General features: G+C 47.2%; 1 protein-coding gene across 1 annotated transcript; it reads left to right on the top strand.

The window, feature by feature from the left end:
* The first annotated feature begins 2,922 nt into the window (after window positions 1-2,922).
* Window positions 2,923-14,372, top strand: MYDGF (myeloid derived growth factor). Its single transcript, XM_035120125.2, has 6 exons — window positions 2,923-3,144; window positions 3,979-4,029; window positions 4,953-5,014; window positions 7,924-8,005; window positions 9,661-9,733; window positions 13,621-14,372. The coding sequence occupies exons 1-6, from the start codon at window positions 2,965-2,967 to the stop codon at window positions 13,698-13,700; spliced, it is 528 nt and encodes a 175-aa protein (XP_034976016.2). The 5' UTR covers window positions 2,923-2,964; the 3' UTR covers window positions 13,701-14,372.
* Window positions 14,373-14,786: the final 414 nt, after the last annotated feature.

Genomic DNA, 14,786 nt, shown 5'->3' with positions numbered 1-14,786 from the left:
AAATAAGTGGGAAGCCCGCCCGTCGGGCCACCGGTGAAATACCACTACTCTGATACTACCCGGCTGATACTATATTTAGTTTCCCCAGCCAGATGGGCGGCTCCCAGCAGAATATTAAAAACATGATAAAACATCAAACATAAAAAACTTCCCTGAACAGGGCTGCCTTCAAATGTCTTCTAAAAGTCAGATAGGTGGTTATTTCCTTGACATCTGATGAGAGGGCATTCCACAGGGTGGGTGCCACCACCGAGAAGGCCCTCTGCCTGGTTCCCTGTAACCTCGCAGGGAGGAAGCCACCAGAAGGCTCTCGGAGCTGGACCTCAGTTTCCGGTCTGAACGATGGGGGTGGAGGCACTCCTTCGAGTATACAATACTGAGCCGAGGCTGTTTAGGTCAGCTTTAAAGGTCAGCACCAACACTAGGAATATAGGTCTTTCAGGACTGACGTTACATGGTCTCGGCGGCCACTCTCAGTTGAATAGAGATAAACCAACATGAATAGTCCAAAATAGAAGCGACCATGTCTGAATTGGCTCTCGGTGTCTCCAGCTTGTACAGGAAGAGGAAGAAAACCACCTGTAGCCTCTTGTGTCACGGTCCGGTCGGCGGGCGTCAGGACCAGAGGCAAGATGGTGGTGTAGAAGCAGGAACAGGTGCAGGGCTGAGGGTCCAGCAGCAGGCAGTCACAGGGTCAAGGAGCAAGGCAGAGGCGAAGGCTCAAGGAACAAGAAGCAAGGTGAAGGTCCAAGGGTCAAGGAGCAAGGCGAAGGCTCAAGGAACAAGGATCAAGGCGTAGGCTCAAGGAACAAGAAGCAAGGCGAAGGATCAAGACGTCGTCAAGGCAAGGGTCCACGGAGCAATGATCAAGACATCGTCAAGGCAAGGGTCCACGAAGCAAGGATCAAGAGGCCAGATGCAACCAGGCAGGGATAGCGTTGCTGTGGCAAAGAGCTGAAGGGAAATGCTGAGCTTTTATCCCTCCCAGCTCCTGCCACCAGGTGCAGTGAGGTATCCAGTGGCCTCACCTGAGTGACCACTCCTTGCCTCTCCAGCACAAGCTGAGGTCTTCATCTGTGTGGCCACGCCTTGCTTCTCCAGCACAAGCTGAGGCATGCCCCAGTCCTGCAAAGCACTACAGGCCCCAGAGCCTGACTCCTGCCCATACTCCTGACATCTTGCACCCATTTCTCTCTCATCGAACCCAATCTTAAGGGTGGTTGCCGATGTGTCCCACCTCCTTGCAGGTAGAAAGCTGTCAGAGGCTGATAACCCCCACCTGAACGAAAGCTCTTCCTTAGAAAGTGAGGAGGCCGTCGTGCCACTGACCTCCAGTTTCTCAGGGTTCACAAGAGCCATTCTCCCTCTCAAGCAGGCTGCCTCTGCAAAAAGAACACTGCTGGATACAAGGGTTGGCTTTTACAGCCTTATCGGTCAGAGAATCATAGAATCATAAAGCTGGAAGAGACCACAAGGGCCATCCAGTCCAACCCCCTGCCAAGCAGGAAACACCATCAAAGCATTCCTGACATATGGCTGTCAAGCCTCCGCTTAAAGACCTCCAAAGAAGGAGACTCCACCACACTCCTTGGTAGCAAATTCCACTGCCCAACAGCTCTTACTGTCAGGAAGTTCTAAACTGGATGGAGACAGGATCCAGTTGCAACAGAGTCCTCACCTTACTCCATCCTTGCAAGGAGGTGAGAGAGACCAAGAACAAAGTGTACAGGAACCATCATCATCACCATCATTATTATTATATTGAATTTATACACCGCCTTATACCCGGGGGGTCTCAGGGCGGTTCACAGAATAAAATCAAGATATAAAACCACAAAATAAAAATGACAATCCAATAGTCCCCCCAAGGGCATAGTACTTTGAAGACTTTAGAGGTTGCCCAGCCCCTTAGCCAACGCTCATCCCAAAGCACCCTACATACATCTAGGGTTGCCAGTCTCAATAGAGGACAGGACTTCTGTGCCTTTAATTGCCCTGCTCTCTTTTGAGTCTGGAAACCTGAAAGAGAAACCAGCAGATCCTTTGCTTGGAAGTTAAAGAAAGGGTCTGCTGGTTTCTCTTTAAGGTTTCCAGACTCAAAAGTGAGCAGGGCAATTAAAGGCACAGAAGTCCTGTCCACTATTGAGTCTGGCAATCCTACATACATCACAGAAGGGGGAAGTTTCCGACAGAAAATTTGAGTGCAGCTTCTCTCCTGTCTGTCAAGGTACCTGATAATGTCTTTCAGATTGCATTCCCTAGGTATCCAGGCCATTCCTTGAGATGGCAAACACTTTACACCTCCTTATTCCAGCAGCCTTTGGTGAAAGAACATATATATATCCTTGTATCATAACAAAACAGTCCATGCAACTTTATTCATTTCTCTGCCAAACGTCCCATCATTTGGAACCCTGCAAACAGTTCTGGTTGCCTTATGTTTTAATTTTTTTTAAAAAAAATCTTTTTTTGTTTTAAAATGAAAATCTTCAGATACAGGGCAGGCAGGCACTGGACCTAAATGTACTGTTTTATACCACCCATCTTCAGCCTCTAGAATAGGACAGGCAGACGAAATCCAAATAAACAATAATCACCAACAAGTTTATCTATTGCTTTTTTTGCGGGGGGGGGCAGAAAAAAATCTTACACCCCCCCATACATTCAAAATACAGTACTGTACATGGATTCCCCAGGGAACCATAGTTTATCTTTTACACAGCTGCAATTCCGGTTGCATGCATGGAGGGAGAAGCCGCATGCTTTCTATCTGCGCTCTGGTCGAGAAAAAACAACTCGGCAGCAAAGAGTTAACCATCCTTCGCCCGCTGCAAAGATGGCCGCCGGGGCGTCAAGGAAAACATTACGCGCCTGAGCAGGCAACGCGAAGGAAGGTTTTGGCCACCACGGCTCGTCGTAGCCCCCGCCCCTCGGGGTTTTTTCCCCACCTCCGTTCCTCCAAAGATGGCGGCGCCCAGGTCGATCAGAGTTCGGCGGCTTTGGGATGGTTTGGCGGCGGCCGCCGTGTTCTTCTTCCTCCTTCCTCTTCTTCCCGCGGCGGAGGCCGGGGCCGAGGGGGACCAAAGCACGGCCGAGTTCGACGTGAGGCCCGGCGGGGCGGCCCACTCGTTCTCGAGGACCCTGGTGAGAGCCGGACGGAGGTGGCGACCGCTGGTTGGCTGAGGCGCGCCTGACCCGGCGGAGAGGACAGCGTTTTGATTGGCTGGAGCGAAGCTCCGGGCGTGGCCTCTCGGCGGGGATTGCGGAGAGGGCGGGGCGTGTCCCTTCGCGGCAACCGTAGTTAGGGGGAAACTTTGGTTCTGTTGGGCTTGGCACCTCTCTGCCTATAAGTGTGTGCACTTCTCATTTCTGTTAATTATTAATTATTAATTAATTAATTATAGTACACTGCTACCAATTCTTATTTCAATTGTTTCATTTTGTTGCTTATTTATTGTTTTTATTGCATTTATTTATTGCAGTAATTGCATTCATTTATTGCATTCATTTATTGTGCATATTTATTACATTTACTTATTGCAGTAATTGCATTTATTTATTGCACGTATTTATTTATTTATTGCAGTAATTGCATTTATCTCCCACCTTTCCTTTCATGGAGCATCAAGACGGTTCACGTGGTTCTCCTAACCCTCCTCATTTCATCCCCACAACAGCCCAGTGAGGTAGGGCTGGGCCGAGAGAAGGCAGTGACTGTCCCCTGCCCCCAGGTCACACCTGGTGAGCTCCATAGGGAATTCGAACCCTGGCCTCTGCCAGGACCCAGTACAACACTCTATAACCGTTACTCCACACTGGCTCTGGGAGAGTTTTCCTTTTATATTTTCATTATATTTTATATTTGCGCTTCAGTGTTCGTTTCCTTGGCTCCTCTCTTGATAACCTGTTAACCAGCGCTGTCCCATGGAAGGAAGCACTGAGTGTTTTAAAGCCCTCGTTTCTGTTTCTTTCCTTCAGGGAGACTACACCTGCACTTTTACCTATGCTGCTCAAGGTGGGACCAACGAAGTGAGTTGCGTTAATCCTAAAACCAATTTTGCTTAGGCTTCTTCCCCCCAGCTACTGCCCTTAATTCTGAAGCTGGAGCGACACTCTTTAATTCTGTAAGGTGGAACACTTAACATTCTTCTAAACTGTTGCATTTGATGTGAGGCATTGCTGCCATAGGCATTGTGAGGTGGGTGAGAGGGGGAGAAAGAAGGGGGGTGCAGATTTTTCCTCCCCATCTGCAGTGCATGTGTGGGGTTTTATGCCAGCGTCACGTCCATAGGTTCTTCATCTGTTCATTTATTAGTCTTCATTGGTGGTAAGAGAGATTTGGGAGCTCAGAGCATGGCTGGTTGAATTTGGTAGGTTGCTGTGAGTTTTATTTGTGTGTGATGTGAGAGGGGGTGGGAGGTTGTTGGGTCAAATTAGCCATATTGATTTGTATGCAGTTGTGGGGTTTATGTTGTTGTCTTGTTGGGCTGTGTATGTAGTAAAGGGGAGCCACACTGGGGTGGAGACATTCTCTTTTGTTTGTCCCCTGCTGATTTCAATTTGTTGTAGTTACAGGTAGGTAGCCGTGTTGGTCTGAGTCGAAGCAAAATAAAAAAATTCCTTCAGTAGCACCTTAAAGACCAACTAAGTTTATATTTTGGTATGAGCTTTCGTGTGCATGCACACTTCTTCAGATACACTAGCGTATCTGAAGTGTATCTGAAGAAGTGTGCATGCACACGAAAGCTCATACCAAAATATAAACTTAGTTGGTCTTTAAGGTGCTACTGAAGGAATTTTTTTATTTTGCTTCAATTTGTTGGTTAGCTTTCCTTGTAGTGGCTGCAGTTTGCTCTTGGCTAAGGTTTCTCTGATGGGCAGATCTTGCTTATCTGATAGGTAAGTATGTACCTAAATGCTGAGATTTATTGTTATTCCTTTTCCCTTCCAAGAAATGGCAGATGAGCATTGGGATCAGTGAAGATAACCTGCTGTTTTCCTGTTCCATCTGGAGGTGAGTACAGTTTTCTGCCGTTTATCTTTCTCTTTGCAGCTTACACATAGGTGATTTTCCTCCTTGCTCCCTGAGTTTGAGGGAGTTGCGCCTCTGGAAGGCACCTCCCTGGTTCTGAAAGGGTTGATCCAGAGGGCTGTTCTCCTCTGCCCTGGCCACAGTCCCGGATGGGAGAGGAAAGAGAGCCACATTGTTAGCCACATTATTAACCCAAGGGTCGTGCCCTACGACTCATAGGTCAGAAGGGTTCCTTTGAGGGCATCTAGTCTAGATCTGCAGCACATTGCAGTGACAGCATCCCTGATAAGAGGAGAACGACCCTCTTCCACTTTTCACTTCCAGCCTGTCTAAATTGTGACTGCTCCTGGTGTTTCATGGCTGCCGTATGTGGTGGGTTCTCAGTGGTGGGTTTATTCTGCTTTGTTAGTTGTTCTGTGATGCTTCCCCCAATTCTGCTGCCGTGTTATTGCTGCCCGGAGGAGCTGCAGCACAGCAAAAACGGGACCGAAATAAACACTTGGACATTTGTGGAATAAAAGGAAGTGGTGGGGGTATGTGCCAACTTGGAAACAAAGCTATATATCCACCCTGAATCTATTGCAGGTGCAAACAGTATTGAAAAGGGGGAATCACGTATAAACACTCCAGTACCATCAGGAGCACGAAAGATCGCGAATACACGATTGAAACGCTCTTTCCATTCCTCTGCAAGTTCAGGACAAACCTGAGACATAACTGAGGCACCAACTTCTTAATGCATCAGGACAGTGGCTGAATTCAGGCCTCTTAAATGCTCATGTTCTTTGCTGCAGGATAAAGGAAGGGCATACCAAGCTAAACTCGAAGTCCCTAAGCACCGGAGGGCCTTTACCTTGGCATGATGTCATGCCCTCCCCTTGGCTGTCCTTGAAGGCCGATGCAGGAAGATTGCTTCCCTGGAGATACAATGCCCCTGTGCCTCTGGACAGATAGAAACAACAGAGCATGTGCTTCTACATTGTCTGTATTACAGAGACATTTGTACTAGCTTCATCTTACCATTACAGTGGTACCTCGGTTTACGAACTTAATCCGTTCCTGAAGTCCATTCTTAAACCAAGGCACACTTTCCCTAATGAGGCCTCCTGCCGCCGGTGCCCTTTCCACTGTTCGGATTCCGTTCTTAGACCGAGGTAAAGTTCTCAAACCAAGACACTATTTCCGGTTTTGTGGAGCTCATAAACCGAATCGTTGGTAAACAGGTCTGTTCTTAAACCAAGGTACCACTGTACTGCGTAAGTACCCAGGGTGCACAGGAGAATTCTATACCTTCTTGCCGCTTTCAGATATCAACCCTGCTGCAACATGCAACGTTGCCAGATTCTGCACAGCAGCGCTCAAAATTTGTCAGACGATGATGACCTGTGCCTCAAACTAGATTTAATGAGCACTCATATCAGAGTGCTCTGTAGTCTTATAGCTGTAGTCTTATATATATACAGTGGTGCCTCACTTAACAAATGCCCTGCTTAACGAAATTTCCGCTTAACGAAAGGATTTTTCGAGCGGAGGTTGCCTCGCTAGACGAATCCGTTTTACGAAAAATTAGTCTAGCGAATCGCGGTTTCCCATAGGAATGCATTGAAATTCAATTAATGTGTTCCTATGGGCAAAAAAAAAATCAAAAACAATTCAATGCATTCCTATGGGATTCGCTAGACGAATTTTTCCTTATAAGAAAAGACCCGTGGAACGAATTAAATTCATCTAGAGAGGCACCACTGTGTGTATATATATATATATATATATATATATATATATATATATATATATATATTCTTATGCTCTGCCACATCTGTCTAATGTTCCTAACCCTTCTTTTAGACTTTCCTAGCTTCTTTTAGATTTTTATAGGCTTTTAACTCTTTTTAGTTCTTCAAATCATTTTTTCAGATTTTAAATGACTGTACCCTTATGCTGGTCTATAAAGATTTGGTTTGGTTTGGTTTGGATAGGGCAGGCATGTCCCAACTTACAAGAGACTGCGATCTATTCCCACTATATATATATATAAAACTGGCAGTGATCTCCCCATTGGATTGACTGAAGTTGTTGAGCTTTTTTGGGGAGGATCAGCCACAGTTGTTGCACTTTTTTTGGACATTGACCTGTTGGACATCCCTGGGATGAGCTTACAAGCCCCACCCTGTAGATTGCATCACTTTTTCTCAGCTTCACAACATGGATCACAGGGCAAAAGTCTGCGGAGGTGGGATTGTGGTGGGTTCTAAATCATGCAAATAGCCCCTGCGACAACAGCAGGCTCCCTGCCATGCATGTTCAGTGTGGGGAGGGCTGTGAGGCCAGAGTCTGTTGGGTGTGCAGCAAAGATGACGAGGCCACCAAGCATGTTCCTGCTCTTCCCTCCCCTAGTTTAAGCACCTGAACATATCCTCTTAACCACCCATCTTTGCATAAGTAAAGGACCCCTGGACGGTTAAGTCCAGTCAAAGGCAACTGTGGGGTTGCGGCCCTCATCTCGCTTTCAGGCCGAGGGATCCGGCGTTCGTCCGCAGACAGCTTTCCGGGTCATGTGGCCAGCAGTACTAAACCGCTTCTGGCGCAACGGGACACCATGGCGGAAACCAGAGCGCACGGAAACGCCATTTCCCTTCCCGCCGCAGCTGTACCTATTTATCTACTTGCACTGGTGTGCTTTCGAACTGCTAAGGTTGGCAGGAGCTGGGAAAGAGCGATGGGAGCTCACTCCGTCGCGGGGATTCGAACTGTTGACCTTCTGATCGGCAAGCCCAAGAGTCTCAGTGCTTTAGACCACAGCGCCACCCGCATCCTTACATATAACCATATAACCTCTTCCTCTCTTAATGCTGTGGTTTTTCTTTTTTTTTTTTTTTCCTTTCACGTCCAAGGCCCCAAGGGAAGTCTTACCTCTTCTTCACCCAGTTTAAAGGCGAAGTCAAAGGAGCGAAGATCGAGTATGGCATGGCCTACGTAAGTCTTTTCTGTTTCTAGGGTGAGGTGGGGTGCTGGCCCAAAGTCTCCTGTTCGATCCCTGGCATCTCCATGTAGAAATGGCCCTGTCTAAATTTCCTTGTGTTTATTTATAGCAGTGTTTGTATGCTGCTGCATCATTAAAAAAATACAAATAAAAACACATTTAAAGTGTTTACAGCAATAAAACCACATAATAGAAACCATGACAATATTAAAAACGGACACCAATTGTTCTTAATTATTGAATACAGTTATTCAATTGTATTCTTAATGGCCTTCATAGGTCTGATAGGATAGAAAAGGTATCGTCAGGGATTTGAAAGTTGGCACAGGAGGTGCCTGCTGAATCTCTTTTGGCAGGGAGTTCCACAGGATTGGGGTGATTCTTGCTATTATCAAATGAGCCTCCCCCACCCCTGTAGTGATCAGGTCGGGATATCAGGGTTCCTAAGTTGTGCAGGGCTTAGTAGATTAGCCCTGAATGGGGTAACTGTGCCCCTGAAGGACCAGGAGCTCAGCCTGGGAGTCATTTTGGACTCACAGCTGTCCATGGAGTTGCAAGTCAGTTCTGCGTCTGGGGCAGCTGTCTACCAACTCCATCTGGTACGCAGGCTGAGACCCTCCCTGCCCGCAGACTGTCTCGCCAGAGTGGTGCATGCTCTGGTTATCTCTCCCTTGAACTACTGCACTGCGCTCTATGTGGGGCTACCTTTGAAAGTGACCCAAAACTACAACTAGCCCAGAATGTGGCAGCTAGACTGGTGACTGGGAGCGGCCACCGAGACCACATAACACCATTCCTGAAAGACCTACATTGGCTCCCAGTACGTTTCTGGGCACAATTCAAAGTGTTGGTGCTGACCTTTAAAGCCCTAAATGGCCCAGTGTACCTGAAGGAGCGTCTCCACCTCCATCGTCCAGCCTGGACACTGAGGCCCAGCACCGAGGGCCTTCTGGCAGTTCCCTCCCTGCGAGAAGTGAGGTTACAGGGAACCAGGCAGAGGGCCTTCTTGGTAGTGGCGCCCACCCTGTGCAATGCCTTCTCATGAGATGTCAAGGAAATAAACAACTATCTGACTTTTAGAAGACATCTGAAGCCAGCCCTCTTTAGGGAAGCTTTTAATGTTTGGTGTTCTATCGTGCTTTTAATATCCAGTTGGGAGCCGCCCAGAGTGGCTGAGGAAACCCAGCCAGATGGGCGGGCTATAAATAATAATAATTTATTATTAATAATAAATTATTATTATTATTATTATTTATTATTACAGACTTGAACCTGGCTTGATAGTAAGGGGGAAGCCACTTTAGGCCACTGAGAAAAGCAAGTAACAATTAAGTAAGCAAAGATCTTCAGGTCCTTCTGCCAGTCAGTGTACACCAGGTGTGGGGAAACTGTTCTGCCAAACGTTGCTTGGCTACAACTCCACTGACCAAGGCTTGCTGGGGATGATGAGAATTGGAGTCTGAAAAAACCTGGCGGTCCAAAGGGTTCCTTCCCCACACCTGGTGTCGATGGCATTGGGCTTGGGTAGACCCAGCGGCCTGAATCACTGGAAGGCAGATTCCTGTGTCCCTGTGATGACTAGTTTGAGCAGCAGGCGGGAGAGAAACTCTCGGATATGCCTGTCTGAGCACCTTCTGTCTCGTTGCAGTCCACGGCTGCGGTTGGAGGGCAGAGGGACATCCCCTTAAAGGAGGAGGAATTCCAGGTGACTGAAACGGCAGGTGAGTGGCAGCAGGAGGGGCTGATGACACTACTTCGGGAGGGACAGAGGGCTGCTTGGGGGGGGGGAGGACAAAGCCCCCAGAGCGTTTGCGGCTGGAGAAGTTGGAGGAGCTCAGCAGGACATGATAGGGCATGCAGTGAAAATTTCTCAGGCACAAATTGCTCTGCTATTGGGGTTGTGTGTGACCGCCCTGAGAGCATCATGAACACAGCTGATCTCAAGGGTGCAGTAAAAAGGGATGCCTGGAGGGACCCTAAAAGCAGTTGGTGGGTGGTGCTGCGGGTTAAACCACTGAGCCTCTTGGACTTGCTGATCGGAAGGTCAGCGGTTCGAATCTCCGTGACGGGGTGAGCTCCCGTTGCTCTGTCCCAGCTCCCGCCAACCTAGCAGTTCGAAAGCATGCCAGGGCAAGTAAATAAATAGGTACCGCTGCGGCAGGAAGGTAAGTGGCATTTCCGTGCGCTCTGGTTTCCGTCACAGTGTCCTGTTGCACCAGAAGTGGTTTAGTACTGCTGGCCACATGACCCGGAAAGCTGTCTGTGGACAAACGCCGGCTTCCTTGGCCTGAAAGCGAGATGAGCGCCACAACCTCATATTTGCCTTTGACTGGACTTAACACCCGACTCAAAGCTCACTCGCTGGTTTTGGGGTTCCATCCTAAACTGCTTCCCTGGAGTGGAGTAAGGAGTTTTTATTTTACTATTTTTAGAGTCAGACTGCATATCATCATGATCTCACTGGAGCAACATCAATGCAATTTGCATTGCAAAAGAAAGAAAGAAAACTTCCATGTTTGGTGGCAGTGTACCTGTTACAAGGGATGTGCCGGAGAAGGCTGTTGCCTTCGACCTTTCGCATGTATGGGGAACAGGAGCTTAACCGTCACTTCTGTGGCTCCTAAGCAGTTGCCGGTTTCCTGAAGCTTGTTCTGTAGCTCAGATAAGTACGCCGGCTTTTTGAAGCCATGCTCTGCCCTTTTGTGGGCAAATTGCTTACTGCGACTGCTTGTGGGCAAATTGGTTACCTGTGCCTGTTTGGTCTGAGAACAAATCGTGTCTCCCTGTGGCGATCACACAGGGACACTCCCCCCTGGATGTTTCACGGTCGATTGATCCCTGTGCCACCATGGTAACTCGCTGCCACCAACTAGGTACTTCCTGGTAATCACTGAGTCCAGTCAGGGTTGTTAAAGTGAACACAAACTTCAGTTTATTTCTTACAAGTATAACAAGCGTATGGTTTCAAAGATGGTGTTCAGTCAATATTAACTTAGTTCCTATACCGGCCTATACCTTCCTATACCTTCCACCCTCAAGTTCACAATTCAACCCACCTCCTCCCAGTTCCCAGCCAGAACTGCCCAGGTTCTTATCTGTTCCTTTCAGATGCTGACTGTCCCTGACTCAGATTTACAGTGATGCCTCGCAAGACGAATTTAATTCGTTCTGCGAGTCAATTCGTTTTGTGAAAAATTTGTCTTGTGAATCGCGGTTTCCCATAGGAATGCATTGAAATTTCTTTTTTTTGCCCATAGGAACGCATTAATTAAATTTCAATGCATTCCTATGGGAAACCGCGATTCGCAAGACGCATTTTTTGCAAAACGAATTAGTCTTGCGAGTCACCATCAGATCACAAGAAGCATTCGTCTTGCGAAAAATTCATTTTGCAGGGCATTCGTCTTGCGAGGTACCACTGTACTTTCTCACGCAGCTTAAACCAACCCCCCCCCGGGCTTGTTTTATACTCTCGCTGACTCCGCCCCCTGGGTTCTCATTGGCTTTACATTTAACCCTTTCACATGCATACTGGGGATGACATCACTCTCTTCACAGGCAAACGCCACACTCCCATTTTCCGCATTCAACATTTTTTTGCACGTCCGGGCTACGAGTGCCGTTCCTTTTTAAATTTTTATTTATTAGGTTTTTCAGATTAGAATTCTACAGTCACATACCCCACATACAACATAAAAACAAGATTCCAAGGAATCTACTGGACTTCCCTCCTCCCCTTTGTGGGTCCTGTTGTTAATCATTTCCTCCTGCATCTTTTATGATAATCCAAAACTTGTACCACTCCAATGTGTCCAGAATTCACCATTAAACTACAAGTGATATTCCAATCCTACCAACAATTTTAACTGTTTACAATGGTCCTCATGATAAGCAATAAATTTTCCCCCTTCCTTACTAAAATTTTGGTCTTCCCGATTTCTGATTCTTCTGGTCACTTTATCCGTTTCGGCATAAATCCACCCACTTGATCTGCCATTTTTCTCTGGCAGGGATTTCATCTTCTTTCTGAGTGCCATTCCTTATGCAACCAAAAATGACACAACTCATGCAAAAAGGAACAGCTCACTTCCGGGGTAGGGTGAGGTGGGGTGGGAATCCCATGGACATTTCTCACCAACTTCCACCACCTGGCTGACCCTCATGTTTGGGGCCAGTGTGATTAGCTAGAGGGTTGCCTGGAAGACAGTTTGGAAACCTCAGCTGGCGCAGAAGTCGGCGGCCAGGTTGCTTATGGGGAAAGATGGTTGGAGCATACTAGATTGGTCTTGTCCATTTATCCTTAAAGGATAAATGGACATAAATCTGACATCAGGAACCACAAGACAGAGAAACCAGTAGAACACTTCAATCTCCCAGGACATTCTATACAAGATCTCCAAGTAGCTGTCTTATTACAAATGAATTTCAGAAATAGATTGGTGTTGGTTCGACTGCACTGGCTCCCAGTTAAAACTGCTGGTTTGGCCCTATAAAGCCTTAAAACAGGACCGAAAGACCCCCGAGGACTGCCTCTCCCTCCAGGAACTCAACGCAGAGCCTGTGATCATCATCTGAGGCTCTTCTTCATATGCCGCCTCTACCAGAGTTCCCAAGGGCAGGAACACGAAGAGTGGGCCTTTTCTGCAGTGGTGTTGTTGTTGTTGTTGTTGTTGTTGTTGTTGTTGTTGTTGTTGTTGTTGTTGTTGCAGTTGCAGTGGTATTGTTGTTGTTGTTATTATTAATACCCCGCCCATCTGGCCAGGTTCCCCCAGCCACTCTGGGCAGCTTCCAGCAAAATATAAAAACACGATAAAATGTCAAACATTAAAAACTTCCCGATACATTACGCATCTTTAGGCACCAGGAGAAAATGTCCCTCTGCAATCGGGCCTCGGGCTGATTAATAGTCTATTTCCTTTTATATTTGTTTCAGATGGGGGGTATTGTATTGTTTTGTTCTTGTTTTTATTATGCACTTTGGTTTTATTCTGCGAACCGCCCCGAGATCTTTGGATGAAGGGCCGTATACAAAACCAGATAGATACTCCAAACCCTGCTACGCAGAAAACTCAGCTTGATCATAGGTAAAGGTAAAAGACCCCTGGACGGTTAAGTCCAGTCAAAGGCAACTATGGGGTTGCGGTGCTCATCTCGCTTTCAGCCCAAGGGAGCCAGTGTTTGTCCGCAGACAGCTTTCCAGGTCATGTGGCCAGCAGGACTAAACCGCTTCTGGTACAACGGGACACCGTGACGGAAACCAGAGCGCACGGAAACGCTGTTTACCTTCCCGCCACAGTGGTACCTATTTATCTACTTGCACTGGCGTGCTTTTGGACTGCTAGGTTGGCAGGAGCGGGGACAGCAAAGGGAGCTCACCCCGTCGCAGGGATTCGAACCGCTGACCTTCTGATCGCTGAGCCCAAGAGGCTCAGTGGTTTAGACCACAGCGCCACCCACGTGATCATACGTGACAGCTGGCAATCCAACCTCTGTTTAAAAACCTCCAAGGAAGCAGAGCCTGTTCCACTGTTGGAACAGCTGTGATCCTGCCGTGCCTTGTGTTTTCTGCCCTTCTTTTCACCCTGCTGTCGTCTTCTCCCCTTTGCAGTGTCTCACAAGGACGGCAAATTCCGCTCAGAACTCTCCAAGCTGCTGATCGTCGCCAAAACGGCCCACGACGAGCTGTGAATCGCCGAGGTCCCTTGCCCGTTGGAAGGTGCTCTGCTTTGCCGGGGACATTGCAAGCGGATCTTCTGGCCGACTCTTGCAGGGGGTGGGGCCTCCTCTCCTGTGCTCCAGTTCTCCGCTTGAGTAGGAATTGGGGGAAGCATTTGCAAAACTGCACAGTGCTTCGGCACCACAAACTCTGAAAGCTCCTCTTGAGATGTTTCTGGTGTTCTGCTCTGGCAGCGGTCTCTCGGAATACGAAATGTCACCGGCAGTGTGGGAAATAAGTGTGGGGTGCCGTTTGTCATCCTAGTAATCTCCGTTTTCAGTCTGTGGGTGCAACACCCAATTCGGCAGAGACCAGCGGCAGCTGTCACGGAGAGACTGCGTCTGAAAACCATTGCAGAAGTTTCGATTCCTCTAATCGTTTTTCACCCAGAAAGGACCAAATAAATACACTGGCACATTCCCCTCCACCTTGTCTTCCCCCTCCGTAAGCCAGCTTAAGAGCCACAACAGAATCCCACCTTCTCTTTTCCTTGGTGAAAAAGGGCAATAGTTCGAATAAATCAGAATATATATATCTATCTATCTTACAGTTTGTTAGTCTCTTTGCTGCTGCTGCGTCTATTTCCTGGGTACTAATAAAAATTGGTGTGCAAGTCTCTATCTTGCTCTGAAGAGCATTGAAAAGAGGATTGTATTCTTATTTTTATAAGTATGGTTATTATTTTTAAATACTGTATATATATTGTATTGAAGATTTTTCCTGAAGGAACAATGCAACTCAAAACACCACAAAAAAACAACCTGACCTCTGGTTGGTGCAAGGTCAAAATCAACTTGTAAGATTATGTCATAGGATCACATAGAACGATAAAAACTGCCACATAAAAACATTCCCACGCACAGCATCAGAAAAAATTAAAAGCAAAAGCCAGAGCTGTCCCCCTCATTTCTGTAACCACTCTGCATTTTAAAGAAAAAAATCTCAAGGTGATTTACAACACATTGAAACATCCCAAAAAACCCAGAACGAAATGTTACTGAAGAAAATCACGTGTAAAGTATACATTCAAAGGAACATCATTAACAAAGAAACTAAAA

The sequence above is a fragment of the Zootoca vivipara genome, chromosome 6, assembly GCF_963506605.1.
Source record: "Zootoca vivipara chromosome 6, rZooViv1.1, whole genome shotgun sequence".
NCBI lineage: Eukaryota > Metazoa > Chordata > Lepidosauria > Squamata > Lacertidae > Zootoca > Zootoca vivipara.
This window is presented reverse-complemented; position numbering and strand designations above follow the sequence as displayed.